Source organism: Ovis aries, chromosome 13 (assembly GCF_016772045.2).
Source record: "Ovis aries strain OAR_USU_Benz2616 breed Rambouillet chromosome 13, ARS-UI_Ramb_v3.0, whole genome shotgun sequence".
NCBI lineage: Eukaryota > Metazoa > Chordata > Mammalia > Artiodactyla > Bovidae > Ovis > Ovis aries.
Genome location: NC_056066.1, coordinates 45,838,988 through 45,862,891, shown reverse-complemented (window position 1 = coordinate 45,862,891; position 23,904 = coordinate 45,838,988). Strand labels below are relative to the sequence as shown.

Below are 23,904 nucleotides of genomic sequence, written 5' to 3'. Positions count from 1 at the left end.
AAGCCCAAGCCCTGGACTGGCTGGTCCCTGTGGGTCTACGGCCCCCTGCAGGGGAGAGGCACGGGGAGCACAGAAACGCCCCTCTTCTACCTTCCTGGGACTGCTGGTCAGGACAGGCTCTTTGGGATGGAGGGTCACCCCCACAGAGCCCAGAGCTAGGCGGCTGCCAGGGCAGGGCCATGTGACTCCTGGTCCTTAGGACCCTGGGCTGTGCCCCCTCCCAGGGTGGGGGGACACTCAGGAGCTCGCTCCTGGGTCAGGTCGGGGTGGCCCGCGGCCCTGGGTCCCCCCCGCCGCTGGACACGCGTGCTCGCTGCCTGTGCTTCTGTGGCCCTGACAGTGACACGGCGCATGCGGGGAGTCCACCCTGGGCCGTCACCAGTGCCTTCATCTGCCCGCTTGGCCTTCCAGGTACCGGGCGCTAGGTCTTAAGCGGCTGTGGGCCCGACCTGGAAAGCCTGCCCTGGGGCCCAGGGCTGATACAGGGGTGTGCGTCTGAGGATGGCCTCCTTACCGCTGAGCAGGGGCCGGTTGTGCCGGTAGGAGGCAGGCAGCTGGCCGACCTCCTGGGTCCGGTGGCTCATGACGCGGGAGAGGTGGCCGGTGTGGCGCAGGCTGCCCACCACGATGCTGTGCAGGTACACGGGCTCGATGAAGTGGCAGAGCAGTGCGCCCTGCAGGCCCAGCACGTTCCACCTGGGGGGAGATGGGGGTCAGGCCCTGGGTTCCTGCCCCAGGGGAACCTGGCAGTGGGTGGGGCCTGCTCCGGTGACCCAACGAATTCGTTGGGCTCGGGGCTGCTTTGACTTCAGGGGCCCTGAGCAGAGCACGGGGCTCCAAAATGAAAGCTGCTCTGGGTACATGTTGGCTTCTGCCAGCAAAGGTGACAGGCCCTTGTCAGACTTTCCCCTAAATTTGGGTGGAACATGGTTCCGTGTATGTGTTATTTAAGGTAGGATCCTGCGGTTTCCATTCTAAATAATGTGCTTAAAATCTAGCCTCCATTCGCAGCACCAGCATCATGCAGCTAATTTCTTACATCATTGTTCTTTTCATTAATTAACATTTCTCTGCGGTTAGAGCGATTATTGTGGGGCCTCCACGCCGCACATTTCCTTTCATGATTAATAAGGAGTCATTATATTTCCCTTTCCCGAAGCAGTCAATTAACACGGAATTCTTTCCATTAATTACCGAACGCTCAAACCAGCAGGCCTACCTGGAGAGCAGTCTGCTCCGAGAACCTGTGACACCAATTGCCTTAAAAAGTTCTCTTTAAATTTTATTCCAAAAACACAAGCAATTTAGCTGGCGATATTAATTTGCCTCAGAAGCATCGAGGTGAATGAGAAACATCTTTTAATCTCATGCAAGAAAAGGCAGCCATCTGGCTGGCGAGGATGGAGGCACATCCCCCCCTCCATAAGTGCGGGTCATTAAAGTAATGTGCTCACCCACATAAAACTCAAGTGGAATATAAAAGGTAATATTTACACACAAACAGTTTAGTCCCACAATTTTAACAGTCATTGGTTTTATGAAACGTTTACTTTAGCCTATCAGATTTGCATAACTTCACTTAAAAAAATGATTGTGGTCATTTCTGTGAGTCACATCCTGTCTCCTTGAAAGGAGTGGAGGGCTGTCCTTGGGGTTTGGTGGGCGATTTTCCCAGAGAGGTGGCATCTGAAAGGTATGAAGGAGAGGACATTGCTGGAGGCATGAAAGGCCACGGAGAGGCCATCCCCATGGATAACAAAGCCCTTTCTCAAACGATAAGGTCAGCATTCCAGAGGCCGTCCGTGGACTGGCTTGGAACAAAACTGTATCTGAATGGTTCTGGCTGTGGGATTGTCTAAAGACAAACAAATTCTGTATCTGGCTTCCTCCTAATCACCTTCGCACCAGAGATGATCAGCTTTCTCCTGGCCTGGCTGTAGGAGTTTAACTTGTCCAGCCAATGCTGTCGATAAAGCCAAAGTCACCCTGAACCCAAATTGGAGAGTTTTCAGTTTTCTGGAGGGAATGGGAGAATGCCTTTCTGCTGGTTCAAACAGTGATATCACCGCAGTGTTGACAGAGAAGAAAGTTCCAGATCTGGTTTCAGTGTAGATAATCTTAAAGAAATACATTTGCGTCTGTCTGTTGGTCACTGAAACGCTAACAATACCTGAAGGGGTGATCCTGGGAAGCTCGCCTCTTTAAGGAGGGATGTACTCTCTGTGCCCAGAGGACCCATGGGACTGCCCGGGTGGCCCCAGCCCAGACTACCCTGCCCATACTCAGAGGGAGGGACCCCCGTGGCCCGAGATCTCAGCGCCGAAGTCCCTGGACAGCAGCTATAACTACTTGCAGTTCATTTTTATGGAGAAAGTTTTAATCTGTTCATTTAAAGACGCATTGCAATCGATAATCAAGTTCAAATGCTTAAAATTAGAAACTATATCTAAAGGAACGTTAGTTCCAGAAGATTTAGACTTTTATAAGCCTCTGGACTCTGAGAAACAAGAGCTAAAGACCCCCAAACCCATTTCCCGTCCTTTCAGGAGGTGGCGTTTTGGCATTCGCCTGTGACGGAGGGTTTGGATCGCCTCTCACAGCCAGGCCAGAAAGACCGGCCATGTCCGTGGGAACTGTCGATGCCCCCCACCACGCTGGCCTCGTAGCGAGTTTCACTCTCTGTCCCCTGATGTTTGAGGTCCTAGAGACGGTGAATCTTCAATTCTGCATCATCTGTCCACTTCACTTTCTAGGGGTCAGTCAGAGGCCCAGCGCTCTTGGGGTAGCAGGAAGACTCCCTCATGCTGGAAATAGCTGCTTTTCCCTCTTGATGAGGGGTGAGAACATCACAGGGGAGGGTGTGTTTTCTTCTGACAGAGGAGCCAGCTGATGCTACGGGCACTTCTCTTTGCTGCAGAAATCAGTGCTTTGGTTTATGTGGTTGGGCCAGGGTGGTTGGTCCCTCCAGGGCAGTAAGCAGCCCTGTTTCTCCTGCAGCCTGTTGGTCATTTCCCTCAAGATTCCAAATCCCTGTTTACAGGGGCTCAGGTTTTATCTGTTGTGTAGCCCAGGAAGCCACAGGGGCACCGAGTGTACCTGGGCCACCTCCGTGTGCAGAGTCAGGGTCCGGGGCCTGGGGTCCCCGCTGCCCGGCTCCCCAGGTCCCTGGGTGTCTGCCTCTCCGAGCCTCGGCTGCCCCTCTGACAGCTCTGCCTGACTCTCCAGGGAGGTGGGGGATGTCGGCAGAGTCCGGGACTGCAGGGTGCACCTCAGTATCAGACTAGCCCCCTCCAGGACCACAACCCTCATCCCCTCCCCACACCAGGGCAGCTCTTGCATGAGGAGAGGGGCTGTTACCTGGCGATCTTGTCTGTGCAGGACATGGTGACCAGCTGCTCGCCCAGCAGGACGCCATCCCAGGTCTGCACTGCGCCTGGGCCACGCACAGGCACCGTCCCCTCCCCAGACTCGATCTTTGTGCGCAGGTGCCCCCGGAACTTCCTGGCCAGGTGCTTGCTGCTGCTCACTAGGAGACGAGAGCCACGTAAGACAGGGGTAGAGGGCTGCATAAGACGGGTGGGGGGGGGTACTGGACAGCACCTCTGAGCGGGACGGGCTCAGAGGAGGAGCTGGGACATGACTCCGCCCTGGTCCAGCTCGGCCGGCATCACACCATAGTTTGGACACTGACCATCAGAGGCTCTGCAGCCGTCTGGTCTCTGAACGCTGAGCACAGGCGGGCCAGAGAAGGAGCCGCGTGTACAGCGCCGACGTCTGGGCTCCTTCTCACCTCTTGAGAAGTTCTTTTCACCTTTGTGGCCATTCAGAAACCACACTTAGTTCCCAGGCAGTGGGCTGCAAACCCAGTCTAAATCCGAGGCCTGGCTCTAAGGTCTCCCAGCTGTGTAGCCTTAGAAAAGCTACTTAAGACCACCGTGATAGTTACTTCATCTAAAAATGGGGACAGTGGGGTTACCTCTCTCTTAGGTTGAGGGACTGAGATGGGACCTGGGAGCCCAGAGCTGCTCCCTACGGTCCGGTGGGGGGTGTCTCTATACCCAGAAGTGACAGCAGCAGGTGGGGTACTGCCTTGTCACTGTTCACCATCTTTCCGCTCCAGAGCCCCCACACCCACACCCACCACAGTTACATGAAGCACTAGCTTGAACAAGACAGATTAACTTTACTACTTTGCCTTTTTAAAAAATTTCTGTACACTTAGTCTGCATTATATTGTATTATAGAAATGCTCAACTGCTTTGCATGCAAATTATATGTGAAATACCATAGTGATATCAGCATTGATACACACACGATGACATGGATGGATAGTAGATGCCTTCTTTACAAGATTTCTATATAAGTTTTAGAATTCATGAAAATGCATTATTCTTTTGTATACCTCACTGAAGGTATCAAACAATATAGATGACATTTGAGTTTGCATGGGCACCTTCTCTTACAGATCTCAGATAATTCTTGGCATATGTTCTCATGGTTTCTAAGAACCGAAGTTCCTTTCCAACGTATTGATAGCACCCAGAGGCAGTCACTGTGCTACTCGGAGAGGTTTCAGGTTGTGACTGACCATACTACCAACCAGGTCCTTGGCAATGTGAGCTCCAGTTTGGACTGGCCTCTGAATCTTCTCTGGAAGAGAGAAACAAGCTAAGAGGCTGAGCCTGGGGATGCCTGGCTCTCCCCTGGCTAGAGCCTGAATCTCTTCTTTGCCATTTTACATGGTACTAGGACTCATGCCCAAGGTCAGGGGTTGCGGCAGAGATGAGCTACCACACACCCGAGGTCAGGAGAGGCAGCCAAAAGGAGCTACCCCACATCCAGGGAGCTGCGGCTGCGTGGGTACTGGAGGGCCGAGAGGAGCTACTCCACGTTCAAGGTCAGAAGGGGAGGCTGTAAGGAGATACCCCTCATCCAAGGTAAGGAGCAGCGGCTGCGCTTTGCTGGAGCAGCCGTGAAGATACCCCATGTCCAAGGTAAGAGAAACCCAAGTAAGACAGTAGGTGTTAAGAGAGGGCATCAGAAGGCAGACACACTGAAACCATAATCACAGAAAACTAGCCAATCTGATCACATGGACCACAGCCTTGTCTAACTCAATGAAACTAAGCCACGCCGTGTGGGGCCACCCAGGACGGGCGGGTCATGGTGGAGAGGTCTGATAGAATGTGGTCCACTGGAGAAGGGAATGGCAAACCACATCAGTATTCTTGCCTTGAGAACCCCATGAACAGTATGAAAGGCAAAATGATGGGACACTGAAAGGGGAACTCCCCGGATTGGTAGGTGCCCAATATGCTACAGGAGATCAGTGGAGGAGTAACTCCAGAAAGAATGAAGGGATGGAGCCAAAGCAAAAACAATACCCAGTTGTGCATGCGACTGGTGATAGAAGCAAGGTCCGATGCTATAAAAAGCAATATTGCATAGAAACCTGGAATGTTAGGTCCATGAATCAAGGCAAATTGGAAATGGTCAAACAGGAGATGGCAAGAGTGAACGTCGACATTCTAGGAATCAGCAAACTAAAATGGACTGGAATGGGTGAATTTAACTCAGATGACCATTATATCTACTACTGTGGGCAGGAATCCCTGTGGGCAGAAGAAATGGAGTAGCCATCATGGTCAACAAAAGAGTCTGAAATGCAGTACTTGGATGCAATCTCAAAAATGACAGAATGATCTCTGTTTGTTTCCAAGGCAAACCATTCAATATCACAGTAATCCAAGCCTATGCCCCAGCCAGTAACATTGAAGAAGCTGAAGTTGAATGGTTCTATGAAGACCTACAAAACCTCTTAGAACTAATACCCCCAAAAGATGTCCTTTTCATTATAGGGGGCTGGAATATAAAAGTAGGAAGTTAAGAAACACCTGGAGTAACAGGCAAATTTGGCCTTGGAGTACGGAGTGAAGCAGGGCAAAGGCTAGTAGAGTTTTGCCAAGAAAATGCACTGGTCATAGCAAACACTCTCTTCCAACAACACCAGAGAAAACTCTACATGTGGACATCACCAGATGGTCAACACCGATATCAGATTGATTATATTCTTTGCAGCCAAAGATGGAGAAGCTCTATACAGTCAGCAAAAACAAGACTGGGAGCTGACTGTGGCTCAGATCATGAACTCCTTATTACCAAATTCAGACTCAAATTGAAGAAAGTAGGAAAACCACTAGACTATTCAGGTATGAACTAAATCAAATCCCTTATGATTATACAGTAGAAGTGAGAAATAGATTTAAGGGACTAGATCTGATAGATAGAGTACCTGGTGAACTATGGAATGAGGTTCGTGACATTGTACAGGAGACAGGGATCAAGACCATCCCCATGGAAAAGAAATGCAAAAAAGCAAAATGGCTGTCTGGGGAGGCCTTACAAATAGCTGTGAAAAGAAGAGAAGCGAAAAGCAGAGGAGAAAAGGAAAGATATAAGCATCTGAATGCAGAGTTCCAAAGAATAGCAAGGAGAGATAAGAAAGCCTTCCTCAGTGATCAATGCAAAGAAATAGAGGAAAACAACAGAATGGGAAAGGCTAGAGATCTCTTCAAGAAAATTAGAGATACCAAGGGAACATTTCATGCAAAGATGGGCTAGATAAAGGACAGAAATGATATGGACCTAATAGAAGCAGGAGATATTAAGAAGAGGTGGCAAGAATACACGGAAGAACTGTACAAAAAAAGAGCTTCACGACCCAGATAATCATGATGGTGTGATCACTCACCTAGAGCCAGACATCCTGGAATGTGAAGTCAAGTGGGCCTTAGAAAGCACCCCTATGAACAAAGCTAGTGGAGGTGATGGAATTCCAGTGGAGCTGTTTCAAATCCTGAAAGATGATGCTGTGAAAGTGCTCCACTCAATATGCCAGCAAGTTTGGAAAACTCAGCAGTGGCCACAGGACTGCAAAAGGTCAGTTTTCATTCCAATTCCAAAGAAAGGCAATGCCAAAGAATGCTCAAACTACCACACAATTGCACTCATCTCACATGCTAGTAAAGTAATGCTCAAAATTCTCCAAGCCAGGCTTCAGCAATACGTGAACCGTGAACTTCCAGATGTTCAAGCTGGTTTTGGAAAAGGCAGAGGAACCAGAGATCAAATTGCCAACATCTGCTGGATCACAGAAAAAGCAAGAGAGTTCCAGGAAAAATATCTATTTCTGCTTTATTGACTATGCCAAAGCCTTTGACTGTGTGGATCACAATAAACTGTGGAAAATTCTGAAAGAGATGGGAATACCAGACCACCTGACCTGCCTCTTGAGAAACCTGTATGCAGGTCAGGAAGCAACAGTTAGAACTGGACATGAAACAACAGACTGGTTCCAAATAGGAAAAGGAGTACGTCAAGGCTGTATATTGTCACCCTGCTTATTTAACTTCTATGCAGAGTACATCATGAGAAACGCTGGACTGGAAGAAGCACAAGCTGGAATCAAGATTTCTGGGAGAAATATCAATCACCTCAGATATGCAGATGACACCACCCTTATGGCAGAAGGTGAAGAGGAACTAAAGAGCCTCTTGATGAAAGTGAAAGAGGAGAGTGAAAAAGTTGGCTTAAATCTCAACATTCAGAAAACGAAGATCATGGCATCCAGTCCCATCACTTCATGGGAAATAGATGGGGAAACAGTGGAAACAGTGTCAGACTCTATTTTTGGGGGCTCCAAAATCACTGCAGATGGTGATTGCAGCCATGAAATTAAAAGACGCTTACTCCTTAGATGCGGGAGACCTGTGTTCTATCCCTGGGTCTGGAAGATTCCCTGGAGAAGGAAATGGCAACCCACTCCAGTACTCTTGCCTAGAAAATCCCATGGATGGAGGAGCCTGGTGCAGGCTACTGTCCATGGAGTCGCAAAGAGTCAGACACGACTGAGCGACTTCACTTTACTTCACTTACTCCTTGGAAGAGAAGTTATGATCAACCTAGACAGCATATTCAAAAGCAGAGACATTACTTTGCCAGCAAAGGTCCATCTAGTCAAGGCTATGGTTTTTCCAGTAGTCATGTATGGATGTGAGAGTTGGACTGTGAAGAAAGCTGAGCGCCAAAGAATTGATGCTTTTGAACTGTGGTGTTGGAGAAGATTCTTGAGAGTCCTTTGGACTGCAAGGAGGTCCAACCAGTCCATCCTAAAGGAGATCAGTCCTGGGTGTTCATTGGAAGGACTGATGCTAAAGCTGAAACTACAATACTTTGGCGACCTCATGCGAAGAGTTGACTAATTGGAAAAGACTGATGCTGGCAGGGATTGGGGGCAGGAGAAGGGGACGACAGAGGATGAGATGGCTGGATGGTATCACCGACTCGATGGATATGAGTTTGAATGAACTCCAGGAGTTGGTGATGGACAGGGAGGCCTGTACGTGCTGTGATTCATGGGGTCGCAAAGAGTCGGACACGACTGAGCGACTGAACTGAACTGAGGACTCAGGTGACAGTGATGACGCTGGTGATGCTGGTGATGGAGCCCGCTTACTCACGCTCGGCCGCGCGCTCATGGGGTGAGTGCAGGCGCGCGTCTCCGCAAGGCGAGGCGCTCAGGTACAGATGAAACAGGATTCCGTCTCGCAGCCGGAAGCCGCCCTCCTTCAGCCGCTCGAAGATGGAACGCTCGCTGTCCTCGCGCCGCTTGCTGTAGACGAGCGAGTGCTCAGCCGGGGACCGGGGCTGGGCCCCCAGGCCCTGCTCACAGCCGCCTCCGCACCCCGTGCGTGTCTTCCCCCGCGTTGAGCCCCCTGGGTCTGGTCCCCACGGTCTTCCCCGCCCTGCGTCCTCGGGGCCGCCTGTCCGTGCCGGGGATCATGGGGCCCCGCGTTCCCTAGGGCACCACGTCTACACTGCACCAGGTTCTGAGTCAGATGGAGAATGGGGATAGAGAGGCGCGGCCCCCCAGGAACTCTGCGCATGGACCCCTCCGGCCGCCCGCACAGGGAGCCCCCTGCACAGAAGGAGCCCCCCGCTGCACGAAGGAGCCAGCCCCGTCCGCATGCAGGAGCCAGCTGCGGCCAGCCAGCGGCCGCGCCCACACCCTCGTCCTGCGGGTCACCGCGCCCTTCCTCCTGGTAGTTGCTGATTCCTCACACAGGCGGAGCCTGGGAACCCCTGAGGTGTCCCACCAGCCTCTCTGCCTCCCGACACTGCGCCAGGCCCCCTGCCACAGTTCCCCAGGCCCCCAGCCACAGTTCCCCAGAAGCTTGGGGCAAACGCGCAGCCCTGGCTTTCTGCAGCTGTTGCTGTTCCCCTCCCCACGACCCCCAGGGCAGGGGCCTGAGTGTCCGTTCCCCCTGCCCGCAGCGTGCAGCTGGAAGCGCAGAGCCAGGCCCGGGTCATGGTGACACACCCAGAGTCAGGGGTGTTTGGAAACATTTCTGACCTGGACACTCAGGGCAGAAAACCCTCCTCACGTTAGTTGAGATCTCCAGCTCTCTTCCCCACATTCAGCCCTGGCCAACCCACCGCGGGCCTGGAACTGAGGAGAAGCTGCAGATCAGGGGCTCGGATAAAACTTCCCAGAGTGTATGAAGGCCTTGCTCCCCGTGCGTCTGCTCAGCACCCTGGGCCTGTCCCTGCTCTGTGTGACTACCGGAACCCTGTGTTAGAGGCTGTGGGGGGCAGCAGACCTGGCTGAGATGCACGCTGTGCTCGGGGCCACCGAGAGTGAGAGTCTGCCCCTGCCTAGGGGGCCCTTAAGCGAGACGCCTCTGGGACGGCCCAGTGAAGAGGTGCGTGCTTTCGGGGCACGGCCGCTGGCAGGTGCAAGGCTGACCATGACCGAGGGGACGCCAGGACAGGGGATGCCAGGGCGGAGGGACACAGGTGCAGGCTTCATGCTCACCTCAGGTGCAGCTCCAGCTGTGCGTATAGGAAGTGGACCAGCGCCCGCCTGGCCAGAATCTCCGCATGGCAGTCGTTGACCACCAGCCCCTGGTCGTTGATGTGCTCGCCGCTGATGCACTTTGTCCCCGAGGACAGGACGACCACCTGGGCTTGCCTGGCGTCCAGGCCTGGGGAACAGAGGCGGCATCAGAGCCCGCGGCCGCTGCCCTCCCTGCGGGCACTGAGTCTGTTCTCCGCCTCTGTCCCCACCCCTCCCCCCAACCCGAGTCTCAAGTTTATCTATAAATAGACAGCCAGCTGGCCAGCGGAAGGTTCTGGGGAACCCGGGAACCCTGCTGCCACCCAGTCCTCGGCCGAAGATCACCCCCTAAGTGGAAGACTCCCTGAGGGTGGGCCTGATGCTCACGTGTCCCCTCTGGTACTGTCCAGGACTATGCAAGCTCCTTCCTAGCCAAGCTTTCGGGTCCATGGGGAGCTCTGAGGGATATTATTATGTAAATAAGGAAAGCAGCTCCTGCTTCTGGGGGGTCCAGAGGGGGTGGGGTCAAAAAGCCCCGCGGAACAGGAGACAGGACTGTGAGACCACCTTGAGCCAACCCGACCTGCGGTGAAGCCAGGACCCTGATTTCCAGGTTAAATCCTGAGTCCTGGCTTTTCTGAGAGCCATGCCTCTACTCAGAGGATACCAAGGGCTTCTCCCGGAGTGACCCCCCCTCCCCCAGTACACGTATCTGAAGATCAAAAGCTCTTCAAAGGTACAGCTTTACCCAGCTTCTTGTTGGTACCTTAATTAGTCCCGACCCCTCAGAACATCCTTGGACCTGCAGCCGCCTTGGTGGGTGTGGGAGGCAATCAGAGCTGATGAACTCCGTGGCTTTCCTGACACTTCTTCCTTTCCACTATTCTTTTCTTTCTCTCCTCCCTCCCTCCAGCCACCTTTTTTACAAGCAGCTGTGCCCAGCATGGACAACTGATGGTCATAATTAGGGAGAACGTGGAGTATTTTGTTGAATAAGATAACATGGTTTAAACACCCTAAAGCCACCCCTGGCACATGGACAAACACTAGATGTTAGTGTTTTTTCTGTTATTCCTTCACTAACAAACTTAGTGTTATGTTTCCACTAAATTTAGAGACTGGAAAAAAGATGAGGGTAGTTTATTGCCACCAAAGAAAATAAGGAGTTGGTTTTCCCCCCCATGAAATCTTTGGGGCAGTTAAATGCTGGGCTATGACTTGATGACCATCTACACGTGGCATCTGAATGGCTTTGATGGGAGCTTCTGATTTCAGAAGAACACAGCCCAGGTTTAGTCATCTTCCCTTCTTCATGTACTCCTGACACATGCCGCCTTCCTGATGCAGGTGGACATAGGCATTTCTGAGATGTAGCCCACAGTCAGGGCTGCTGCCCATCACCTGGTTGAGCTCCTACTCGGTGGGACCTGGACTAAACTCCTGTTCTAGAGAAGGCAATGGCAACCCACTCTAGTACTCTTGCCTGGAAAATCCCATGGATGGAGGAGCTTGTAGGCTGCAGTCCAGGGAGTTGCTAAGAGTCGGATACGACTGAGCGTCTTCACTTTCACTTTTCACTTTCATGCATTGGAGAAGGAAATGGCAACCCACTCCAGTGTTCTTGCCTGGAGAATCCCAGGGACGGGGGAGCCTGGTGGGCTGCCGTCTATGGGGTCGCACAGAGTTGGACACAACTGAAGTGACTTAGCAGCAAACTCCTGTTCATCTGCATGTGAGCTGGGAGTGGTCTGGGTGGTCCGCATGTTCTTTCTTGCTCCGTTTTAAGGGGAGACGTTTACCGTAAATAAGTCAGTATGCATGCTATGTGGGGTCAGTGGTAAATCCATCCTGAATTTTGTGGTTTAAACCAACAGTTTAAACCCCAGATTTAAAATCAATTGTCCGTCACACTCCTCGTTGTGAGGTGTCCACCCCTTGGAATCTCAATGTGCCCTATGTCTCCATGGAGACGTTTCATCAACTAAACTGTTATTATGACTGACTCCTTGGAATCCAGTTCATCATTTACCATCTTTCACCATAGCACGGGGCTTCTGTCCAGTTCATTTGCTCCTACTCATTTCCCCTGCATCTTCCTGGGCATAAATAAAATACCCTACTTTTAATTTTACTATCGAAGCAACTGCCAGTCATTCAGGAAAAGAGGAAAAGCATTTGGGAATATAGGGGCAAAGTCCTTGAATCCTGCTTCTGTGAGGCCTCTGTGAAGGTGGACGTTCCCTTGTGCTCCTGGCGACAGAAAGAAGTCTCAACTGTATTTGATCTGTCAGGATCTATTGAGTGCCAATGGGAAAGCAATGTTTAAGTGTCAGTTCTTCTCAAGCCAGAGTCCAACTCAACTCTCCACCTCCTTGCTCACCTGAGCAAAATGCACGCAACAAAGCACCTCTACATCTCTTAACATCTCATTACTGTGAAAGGTTGGCTGACGTTCCAATGCTGAGCTCATTAGCACTTCCAATTTTCCCAGAGAAGACAGGTCTGGCCACTGCCCAGAGGGCCTGGTATTCTGGACGGGGCTGTCCTGGGCTGTGCTCTCCACCGCCCAACTTCAAGGAGGTGTGTTTTTTCAGGGTGGGTATAAATCCCAGGCATTCATGTATGTTTTTCACTTTTACTTTCTTTCACTTTTTAAAGCTGCACGTTAACTTAAATGGGAAAGAGTTAACTTACATGGGAGAGAGTGAAACCAAAGCTTCTAACTTTTGCAGGCCAGGCTGGCAAAAGACAGGTTTATATGTAAACTTCTAAAAACATACACTAGGGGACCCCTTTTTTGGCTCTTTCATAATCTTAGACCTAAGCAGTTGCATGGACAGATATTCAGCACTGTGCCTTGAGTTGTGTCCACGGCCGCGTGGATGAAGGACTGGAGCCTGTGGCTGCATCTTAGCTCTGCACACCCCCTCCCCCCATCAGACGTGAGGGTCACCTGGCCTCTTGGTCTTGGTGTCTGTACTTCTTCAAATGGATAATAAAGATTCCCACCTTTCCCACTGCTTGGGGTTGGCACAATCAACTGATTGGCATATGTGAAAATGCTATCAAAATTACAATTTTCATATCAACTGAGACTCATGACAAACAGCCGCTCAGAAATTGCTTCTTCGTGGGAGCGTGGGCACTGTCAGAACAGCTTGACCCAGGCTCCACCGGAACACGGTCCAGAGGCTCTGATTCTCCTCCATTTCCAGCCCTACGGGAAGGAGGGGTTCCAGGGGGAGTGTGGCTGGGGGCGGGGCTTGATCGCCAGGACCCGTGAGTGGAGCCCTGGGAATGGGCCTGCCTTCCAGCACTGACTGCAGAGAAAGCATGCTGCTGAGTTGGGCTGAGGGCCGGTGGAGCCTGCGTCCCATTTTAGTTCAGGGGCTGCCCCCCTGGAGCGGATGCGTGGGGTTGAGGGACACCTGGCAGGAGGTTCATCTCCTCGCTTCGGCCTCAGGTGGTCCCTTGTGGATGACCAACTCCTGCCCACTCCGCTCAAGGAGGCGCCTGCAGCGGGAAACAGGGCGGGTGGGGCAGGCAGCATTTCTGTTCGGGTGGGAAATCCATGCGCGGTGCCTACGATGATTGGACCAATATTTTACTCACAAATGTGGATGTTCAGACAGAAATCATAACCAGGATAAAAGGGAAAAACTGAAACTAAAGAAAGACGCCACCGATCACAGAGGAATCACTGTGATTAGGGACCAGAGACAGGCTCAGTAATGTGCTGGTGAGTCAGAGAAACCTGAAGAGACCTGCCGGCAGTGAAAGAAGAAGAGCATCCTCTGAAGAAATAGGAACCAGAGGACAAGACAGGAGTTGCAGACAATAGCTTGCAAAAATTAGAACACGGGGCAACTGAAGAGCTGTCACATACACAGGGAATTTCCAGGAACACAGAGTAAAAGGTAGATTAACAGCAAGTCTTCCCTGGTGGCTCAGATGGTTAAGAATCTGCCTGTAATACAGGAAACCCAGGTTCGATCCCTGGGTCAGAAAGATCCCCTGGAGAAGGGAAGGGCAACCCAGTCCACTATTCTTGCCTGGAAAATTCCAGGAACACAGAGTAAAAGGTAGATTAACAGAAAGGTGAAAGACGGGGAGTTAGCTGAGAATGTTGAAAATTTGACAAAAATGTGAATGAAAGAAGGAATTTATCAAATAAATGATACAGGAAAAATTGCAAAATAAATGACTTAAATAGGTCAGGGAAGGTGACTGGCTCACACCTACACAGTCTTATGAAATTATGTAGCATTCAAGTGAAAAAGACCCTGCCCTCCTGTGGCAGGGGTGGGGCAGCCACTGCAAACAGATGTCAGTTAGGACATTTCTAGTCAGAGATACTGGATGAGAGAGCAGAGAAAAGCCCTGGAAAATACCCAGGGCAAGCAAGCGTGAGCTCAGACACCCCAGCTCACCCTCCCAGGAGCAAGAGACCTGGGTTAAAAGCTCCCGGAGACGTGGAGATTCAGTTTCCATCCTACGCATTTTAAAGATGTTTCTAGAGACAGAAGGAGGATGGCATGGATGCTGAGACAGCGGTCCAGGTGGGTGGTATGGGACCCCTGGCCTGGCGGGCAGAGACTCCAGCACAGGTGCACCCCGCAGGTGTGAGGGCTTGGAGGTCATGTGACCACCCCCCCAAAGTGGTTTAAGGAAGTCTAGCTGCTCAGACCAACCTTCAGTGTCACATGGTCTGAGAGGTAGGGGGACTTGAGAATGGATGTGACCCAATAGGGGAACAGGCTCTTTCCTCAGAGATGCACCCCCTGCACTGAGAACCGTGAGATTCCTGCAAGTCACCTGACTTTGCCCCGCGACTTACAGCATCCTGAGTGTAGATGCTGCTTAGCTGTTTCAGTCTTAAACTCACCGCAGAGGCAAGATAGAGGAGACAGCCTACGCACAGAACACAGAAGAGAGTATGAATGCCGTCGGTGATGACATAAAAATCCATCCACATGCAGAGACATCACCAGGGGAAGACAGGGTTGACACCACCAGCCCCAATTTACAAAGTGGAAAGTGAAGATGCCCCATTCAATCTAACAGGGTGAAAAGCAAAGGGTTAAGTGGGTATTATAGATACAGAAATGGAAAATAAAATAGTATCCATTTTTTCATAGGGTGAATTAATTGATAAGATTTAGAACAGAAAATCTTGAAACATAGAACCAGGACAGTATTTAGAGTCACAAGAGCAAAATTTAAAATGATTAAAATGTCTGCCTCTGAGTTTGCTTGGGGCCAAGGATGGAAACTTCCACTTGTAAGTTCTCTTCTCTTTGTGCTTTTCCCAGTGAATGCAGTGTTTTCATAAAGGTAAAAGCAGTGCTGTTCATAAATATATATTTCTGCCATTGTATTTCTCAGAGTGGCTACAAAACGGCATCAGCCTCACTCGTGAGCTAATTGATGTGGGTGAACTGGCTTCTTGCCTAAAAATGGAGGGGATGACCTGTCAGATTTTATTTCAAAATAAACTTAATTTATAACATTGTAACATATGTTATAAAAGCTAGAAAAAGACACATCACCCCCTTTTAGAGTTTCTTAGGCATTTGCTCCGATAACTGAATTAGAATTCTGATTACATTGCCCATCACCTTTAAGTAAGTGAATATTTAAAAATATTTCTATTAGTTATTTTGCAAAATATTTCCTAATCTCTTTTTAATCAACATGTTTATTAAACCTTCTCTTCAGGAAAGTAAATGTCAGTAATTTATTCTTCCATGTTCATAAGTTACTAATCAGTGTAGGTTTACCATGTAAAGTCTCACATTCATGTAATATTGCAGTCATCTCAGTCCTGTCCAGCTCTTTGCAACCCTATGTAGCTCGCCAGACTCCTCTGTCCATGGGATTCTCCAGGCAGGAACCCTGGAGTGGGTTGCCATACCCTCCTCCAGGGGATTCTTCCCAACCCAGGGATTGAACCTGTGGCTCTTGTGTTTACGCATCGGCAGATGGATTCTTTACCACAGAGCCACTGGGGAAGCCCATGTTATATCGGGTTGGCCAAGAAATTTGTTTGCAGTTTTCCATAACATCTTATGGAAAGCTCCAAATGAACATTTTGGTCAACCCATGCATATAGTTTCTTTACGTGGATTGCCTGCTGTGGCCGTTTGGATGGAGGGCTGCCTCCAGCGGCAGTGGTCTGGACTGGGGAGGGGCCTCTTAGCCCTTAGTTTGGGACATTTTTTATTCTATCAAGGCAGAGTGGCAGGGTTACCAAACGCTGGTGGCTCCCATGGGGCACCTGCTCCAAATTCAACAGTGTCACTGACAGAAGAGACTTGCCTTTGACTTAGAACATTACCCTTATAAAGTGATTCTTACATTCCAGGGCTCTTCATGTCCTTTGTCCTAGTCACCAGCTTACCCTGGGAGGAGGCATTTTCATTTCGGTTTTCCCAGCATGGAAAGACTGAGTGAGAGTCCTTGCGCTGCTGCCCCCACCCCAGTGGCCTTGCACTCGGTGGCCCTGGAGGAGCCTCTGGTGTCTAGAGTGAGAGGGAAGCGGGCTGGTTGTCTGGCTTCTAACACCCATGCTTTTGGACAGTAATCGTTCTCTGGTAGGTCATTACCAGCTCACCCCAAACTTTGCAGCTAGCAACAGTTGAATTCAAATAACCAGATGGCTAGTTACTATTAGTAGGTTATTTAGTAGTGAGATGTTTTCACCCAAATTGATGGTTTAAAACTAAGCATCACTTTCTTGAACCTGGCTGGTAAGAGCAGCCTTGATGGGCTCTTTGTCACTGTCCTGTCACTGTCCTGTCCCTGTCCGTGAGCGGTTAGGGGTGGGGGCTGGAGAAGGCCTGCCTTGTGTCTCCTGCAATGGGCTTGTTCAGGGTGGTGTGAGCCCTGAGAGGGGGACTGAAGAATCTCAGGGTAAGGGGTTCCCTGTGGGGCCTGACCCTGGCTGAGCTCCTGCAGACAGGAGGCTGCAGTCCCCCCGACCACGGGGTGTGGGACATGCCTGACGAAAAGGGACTGCCGTGCCCTCTGGTCGCTCTTCTTTGGGGCTCTGGGCGGGGGTGGGGTGCGGACTATCTGCTCTGTTCCATGTCTTCATGGGGAGGGGGTCCTGTTTCCAGGCTTGCCCCCTCTTCCCGGTGGGGAGGCATTACCTCGGGTCATGACGATCCCGGCCAGCGCCTTGTGGCGGGCGTGCGCCGAGGCCAGGCCCGCGGCCAGCTCTCGGAACTTCTGTGTGACCAGCTGGGACACGGCATCTGCGAACTCCTGGAAAACACAAGCAGTAGCCTTGTGACCGTGCCTTCTCCCTCCTCCACTCTACCCGGGGCCCGCTGCCTACTCCGTGACCCCCTGGCCTCAAGATGGCAAGCCGGCCACGGCGATTCTGGCCCAGTGTGGCCCCAGGGCATGAGCCCTCAAGCAGGACCCTGGGGGGACTGTCCCTGCCTCCGTCCAGCCTCGCAGAGGCTTCCTCCAGTTGAGGGGGCGCTGGTGCTCACACCACTGACAGCTGGTTCCCGTTTTCTTCCCTACGTCACAGAACCAATCATCCCAACACCCAGGAATCATCCCAACATCTGGGAACTGCCCTTTCTCTTCAGGGACTTTCCAGGTGCTTCCTGGATGGTGGGGTCCAGAGCCCCCCACCCCTGCTTCTGAGCACCCCCTCCCACCCTGTCCCCGTCTGGCCTCTGAACCACCTGCCCTCCATCAAGACCTTCCTTTAAACATCTCCCCTACAAGCCTTTTTTCTTTATCCTTTTAAGGGGTCCTTGACATTTATGTTAAGCGTATTTCTCAATTAACATTTTATAAAGGTGAATGTAGAAAGAAAAAAGCAAAAATTTCTTTAACTTTTCTTACTCTGGGTGGAGGACAGTCTAATTAAGATGCACAGGGGTATTTAGCCGGTTAAAATTTATCTCTCTGATATTTAACCAGTATCACTTCCTAGGGCGGCTTTGAGACGTCTCGCTTCTTTGGTATTTAACCAGCATTACTTTCTAGGGTGGCTTTGGAAAGTCTTGCTTGTAGTTTTGCCAGTTATGGAATGTTTATATATTGAACTATGACCCTTAGTTTTTCTGGGTTTAAAAGTCAGAAGGAGAGAATCGTGAATAACCATCTGCATTGGAAAAGTGCATGTCCTCTGTTAAGGCACTGAGGTGTCTCCTCAGACCTTCTGCGAAATGAACAGACTGGGGCTTCTTAAGGAACTCAGCCTGGAGCTGCGCTCAGGCCTCCTTCCCTCACAAACCCTCTCCACCCCCCCCCACCCCCCACTCCCCCATCTCCCCAGTCCCCATCCCCTCATCCCCAGCACTGCAACTATTCTCAGTGATTGGCTTTAATTAAATCACATACATGCTTGCAGCTGCATGTAGTTCTTCATAGCTGGATTTGTATGTGTAAATGTTGTTGATTACGTGGTGTGTTAGAAGCCAGGCAGAAACTTAGAATTCACGTTGGGAGATGCAGACTTACCATCTAATTTAACACTAGGAATTTTTAATGTTTTAATCACTTGAGATTTAATACATACAGTCAACTCTGGTTACTGCAAACCCAACTAATCAGACTCTGAGATAATTTGATTTTTCTCCATTTGGTTTATGGTAGAAGCAGCTAAATGCTCAAAAGCAAGCTTGTGTCTTGAATTATTTTTGTAAGTTCAGATTCCAGGGTGCCTCCATGGGCTGTGTGGAGCTCCTTCAGTCTCCTAGGGTGGAGGTGAGCACCCCAACCAACAGCAAACTTTGAGGGGGTCTTTCCAGTCCACTTTCCAGGTCAGGAAGCAACAGTTAGAACTGGACATCAAACAACAGACTGGTTCCAAATAGGAAAAGGAGTACGTCAAGGCTGTATATTGTCACCCTGCTTATTCATCTTATATGCAGAGTACATCATGAGAAATGCTGGGCTGGAGGAAGCACAGCTGGAATCAAGATTGCCGGGAGAAATATCAATAACCTCAGATACGCAGATGACACCACCCTTATGGCAGAAAGTGAAGAGGAACTAAAGAGCCTCTTGATGAAAGTGAAAGAGGAGAGTGAAAAAGTTGGCTTAAATCTCAACATTCAGAAATCGAAGATCATGGCATCTGGTCCCATCACTTCATGGGAAATAGATGGGAAACAGTGGAAACAGTGTCAGACTTTATTTTTCTGAGCTCCGAAATCACAGCAGATGGTGACTGCAGCCATGAAATTTAAAAGACACTTACTCCTTGGAAGGAAAGTTATGACCAACCTAGATAGCATATTCAAAAGCAGAGACATTACTTTGCCAGCAAAGGTCCATCTAGTCAAGGCTATGGTTTTTCCTATGGTCACGTATGGATGTGAGGGTTGGACTGTGAAGAAGGCTGAGCACTGAAGAATTGATGCTTTTGAACTGTGGTGTTAGAGAAGATTCTTGAGAGTCCCTTGGACTGCAAGGAGGTCCAACCAGTCCTATCTAAAGGAGATCAGTCCTGGGTGTTCATTGGAAGGACTGATGTTGAAGCTGAAACTCCAATACTTTGTCGACCTCATGCGAAGAATTGACTCATTGGAAAAGACTCTAATGCTGGGAGGGATTGGGGGCAGAAGGAGAAGGGGATGACAGAGGATGAGATGGCTGGATGGTATCACCAACTCGATGGACATGAGTTTGAGTAAACTCTGGGAGTTGGTGATGGACAGGGAGGCCTGGCGTGCTGCGATTCATGGGGTTGCAAAGAGTCGGACATGACTGAGCGACTGAACTGAGCTGAACTGAACTTCCAGCTCACAGGCTGCACAGTGCAGCATCAGTGTTTTTTGGTCTAGTCCGTCCCTGATGGGGAGGGGAGGGGTCCTACAGAAACCCCCGAGTCTGATTTAGTCCATCCTAGCAGGGAGAAGAGGTGTCCTACAGAGACCCCTGAGCCTGGTCTAGTCCGTCCCTGATGGGGAGGAGGGGGCTCCTACAGAGATCTCCGAGCCTGGTCTAGTCCATCCTGGGGGAAGGGGAGGGGTCCTACAGAGACCCCCGAGTCTGGTCTGGTTCAGCCTCTGGGCACAAGCCCAGCGAGAGTTGTGGTGAAGCCCCTCCTGGCACCCTCAGGGTGGGTGGTCTGCACCTCAGGACAGCAAACAGGGAGAGTCTGGTGGGGTCTGGGTGGGGCAGTAGAGGCTGGATGTGGGGATGGGTGAGAAGCCAGCTTTGTAATATCAAAAGCCCTGTGCAGAGAAGCTCTAAAGATACACTGCAAAAATCCTGAATAATGAGCTGAAGTGTTGTTTGCAACATAAATTCCTTGTTAAATATGAAAAAGAGGATGTTTGGCGGCTGGTAATTTAGCCTCTGAAGGTCCCTGGTAGCAGGAGAGGGTCGCTGTGTCTTCCCCAAGTGGGTCATGGCCTCTCCTGGGGCTTACGGTGGGAGGAAACATGATGCCCAGGGGCTCCCCCATGTCCCTTTCTCTTCTGCAGGAGCAGACAGGAGGACTGGGGTGGGGGCCGCAGAGTCTGCAGAGCCGCCCAGCCCCTTCAGGGCCTGATGAGCTCCGTCTGGGGTCCGCTGATGCTTTTCGTGCAGAACTTGGCACAGGCTGAACACTTGGAACAGAAGTGATCAGAGGAGAATGGACTGGCTTCTGGTTAAACGATGGTGATCGTCAGGTGGCTCTGCTTCCAGAGGTTAAGTGGGGAAGTTGGCTCGGCATTTAATGAGCTGCGCGTTCCTAATGAAAACAGGAACGCGATGCTACTTGTGTGTATGTGGTCCTCATGCTGCCCGCCGGCCCCAATTACCGAGGCAAATTACCAGCATTATTCAAATAGGAAAAATAAACTTTAAATAGGAACACCAATAGACTCAAACTCCACTTATTTCCAACACTAATATTTTGAAAGGCCTAAGTAAATAAAATGTGTTCCAGGAGTAGTCCTCGGGGTAAAATTGACATTCAGCCAAAGTGGGGAGGATATTAAAATCGATAGATTATGAGAGAGAGAGCTTTGGGTAAATATTTTCCTGCTGAAATCCCGCCTTCGGGTTTATGCTGCTGGAATATCAGAAAGGTTAGATTTGCATATGGGCAGGGCAGGATGGGGCACCCTCGCCCTCCTGTCCACCTTGTCCATAGCACATGAGGTGAGTGGGCATCTGGAGGCGGAGGCAGGCTGCCAGTGGTCGAGGGAGTGGGACTGACTTGTGTCCATTCTTGACCATCCATGCGGCCGGAACTGGGAAGGCTGGAGAAAAGCTGCTGGGATGGTCATCAGGCCGCCAGAGGGCAGGCATGGCTCAGAGGGGGCGCAGTGAACATGAACAGGCAAGGATCTTCCCCAGTCTCCCTATCAACAGTCCTCTAGGTCCGAGGAAAAGCTGGGCTCCAGGCCTCGGTCATGGCTCCTGTTTACTGACAACGGCAATAAAGCCTCATTCATTTCAAAGTCAGGGACTGGTGAACACGTGTGCAATGATTCAATTATCCTATATCTTGAATTACCGAATGCCTATAATGAATCTGAAGGAAGGTATGAAAGATGGAAGGCCTTTGTCACCCTTCCGTGGCACCATGGAAAAGCTCTGAACTTGGCACAGAGCTTGGACTGTGATGGTCGAGATGGCCATTCCAGTAACGGCTTCTCTGGTGCCCATGACTCCCCTGGGCCATCCCGCCCCGCTGCCTGGATGACCCTGACCTCGAGGTATGCCATCTGCTGGGCGTGCTTTCAAAGAACTTGGACGACGGGTGAACATAGAGGGGCCCAGAAAGCTCTGTATTGACTTGACCTACACCCCTGGGCACGGATATGCACTGTGAATACATCGGTTGTAAGCAGCAATCACACACACATGAAAGCTTCACGCAGTCGAGTTTAGTGAAAATTTGGCAATTTGGGGTGAGAAGATGCTCACCAGTTACGCCATTTGCAGATCTTTTATCACCTGGAGTCAGGATGACCGCACCGCTGGCGACCTGGCTGGTCTACACTCCTCTTTCTGATTCGTCCATCCTACTGTCAGCCTCGGGCCAGGTGTTCTGAGGACACTGATGAACGTCGCGCTCATCAGCCCGGCACCCGGGCGGCACCATCCTGATCATCTCGGCAACAGCAGTGTCCACACCACCCCCCTCCACGCACACACCTGCCCACACACTCACCCCCCCTCACATACACATTACCCCCCACACACAGACACACCACACACACACACACATCCCCACCCACACACAGACACACCACACAGACACACCACACACACACAGACACACCACACACACACACACACACACCACCACCCCCCACACCCCCCACACATACACATCCCCCCCCACACACAGACACACCACACACACACACACACACACACACCACCACCCCCCACCCCCCACACACATACACATCCCCCCACACACACAGACACACCACACACACACAGACACACCACCCCCTCGCCACACACCCCCACACCCCCACACAAACACCCACACACACCGCCCCCCACATACACATCCCCACCCACACACAGACACACCACACAGACACACCACACAGACACACCACACACACACACAGACACACACACACATCACCACCCCCCCACACCCCCACACACACTCATCCCCACACCCCCACACCCACACATACACATCCCCACACACACACAGACATACCACACACACACACACCACCACCACCCCACACCCCCCACACATACACATCCCCCCCCACACACAGACACACCACACACACACAGACACACCACCCCCACACCCCCACACAAACACCCGCACACACCGCCCCCCACATACACATCCCCACCCACACACAGACACACCACACACACACACTCACACACACCACCACCCCCCACTCACACCCCCCCACACACTCACACACACACCCCCACACCCATGCATACACCCCACCCCACACATACACATCCCCACCCACACACAGACACACCACACACACACTCACACACCCACCCACAAACACCCTCCACATACATACACCCCCCCCCCCCCCCCACATACACATCCCACCCACACACAGACACACCACACACATACACACACACCCACATACACCCCCACACATACACACCCCCACCCCCACACACATACACATCCCCACACACACACAGACACACCACACACACACACACACTCACACACACCACCCCCCACACACACACCCTACACACTCACACACACACACCCACACCCACGCATACACCCCACCCCACACATACACATCCCCACCCACACACAGACACACCACACACACACACACCCCCCCCCCCCACACCCCACCCACACACTCACACACACACCCCCACACCCACACACACACCCCCCCCCCCCCGCACATACACATCCCCACCCACACACAGACACACCACACACACACACACACACTACCCCCCACATCCCCCCAACACACTCACACACACACCCCCACCCCCCACATACACCCCCTCACCCCCCCACACATACACATCCCCACCCACACACAGACACACCGTGCACACACACACACACACACATCACTACCCCCCACACACATCCACACTCCACACACATACACACACACACACACTCACCCTTAACGCATACACACCCCTCCCCCACACCCCCCTACACTCACCGCTCCCACAGCCCCCTCACACCCACCCCACACATCCACACACACCCCCACTCTGCACACATTCTCACTCTGCACACACCCCCATCCCACACAGATCCACCTTCCACACACACACACCCATACCCCCCACACACCCACCCTCCACACACACCCTCACCCCCTACACACACCCCCACCCCCCACACACCGTCCATACACACCCCTACCTCACCACACCCTCACCCCACACAGACCCCCACCGCAACACCCCCACCCTCCATGCATACCTGTCCTTTACACACACTCTCACCCCTACACACACCCACACATCCCTATACCACACACACCCCCACCCCCCAAACATGCACCCTCCACACACACCTGCACCTCACATATCCCCAC

At 51.5% G+C, this 23,904-nt stretch overlaps 1 protein-coding gene across 1 annotated transcript in view; it reads right to left on the bottom strand.

Moving 5' to 3' along the window:
- The window catches only part of ADARB2 (adenosine deaminase RNA specific B2 (inactive)), a 241,315-nt gene that overhangs the window by 6,457 nt on the left and 210,954 nt on the right, over positions 1-23,904 (bottom strand). Inside the window, exons 4-8 of the mRNA XM_027976809.3 lie at positions 17,047-17,161; positions 9,875-10,043; positions 8,520-8,671; positions 3,358-3,526; positions 515-696 (exon numbers count right to left, since the gene is read on the bottom strand). Coding sequence (XP_027832610.2) covers positions 515-696; positions 3,358-3,526; positions 8,520-8,671; positions 9,875-10,043; positions 17,047-17,161 — 787 coding nt within the window. The remainder of the gene's footprint in view (positions 1-514; positions 697-3,357; positions 3,527-8,519; positions 8,672-9,874; positions 10,044-17,046; positions 17,162-23,904) is intronic.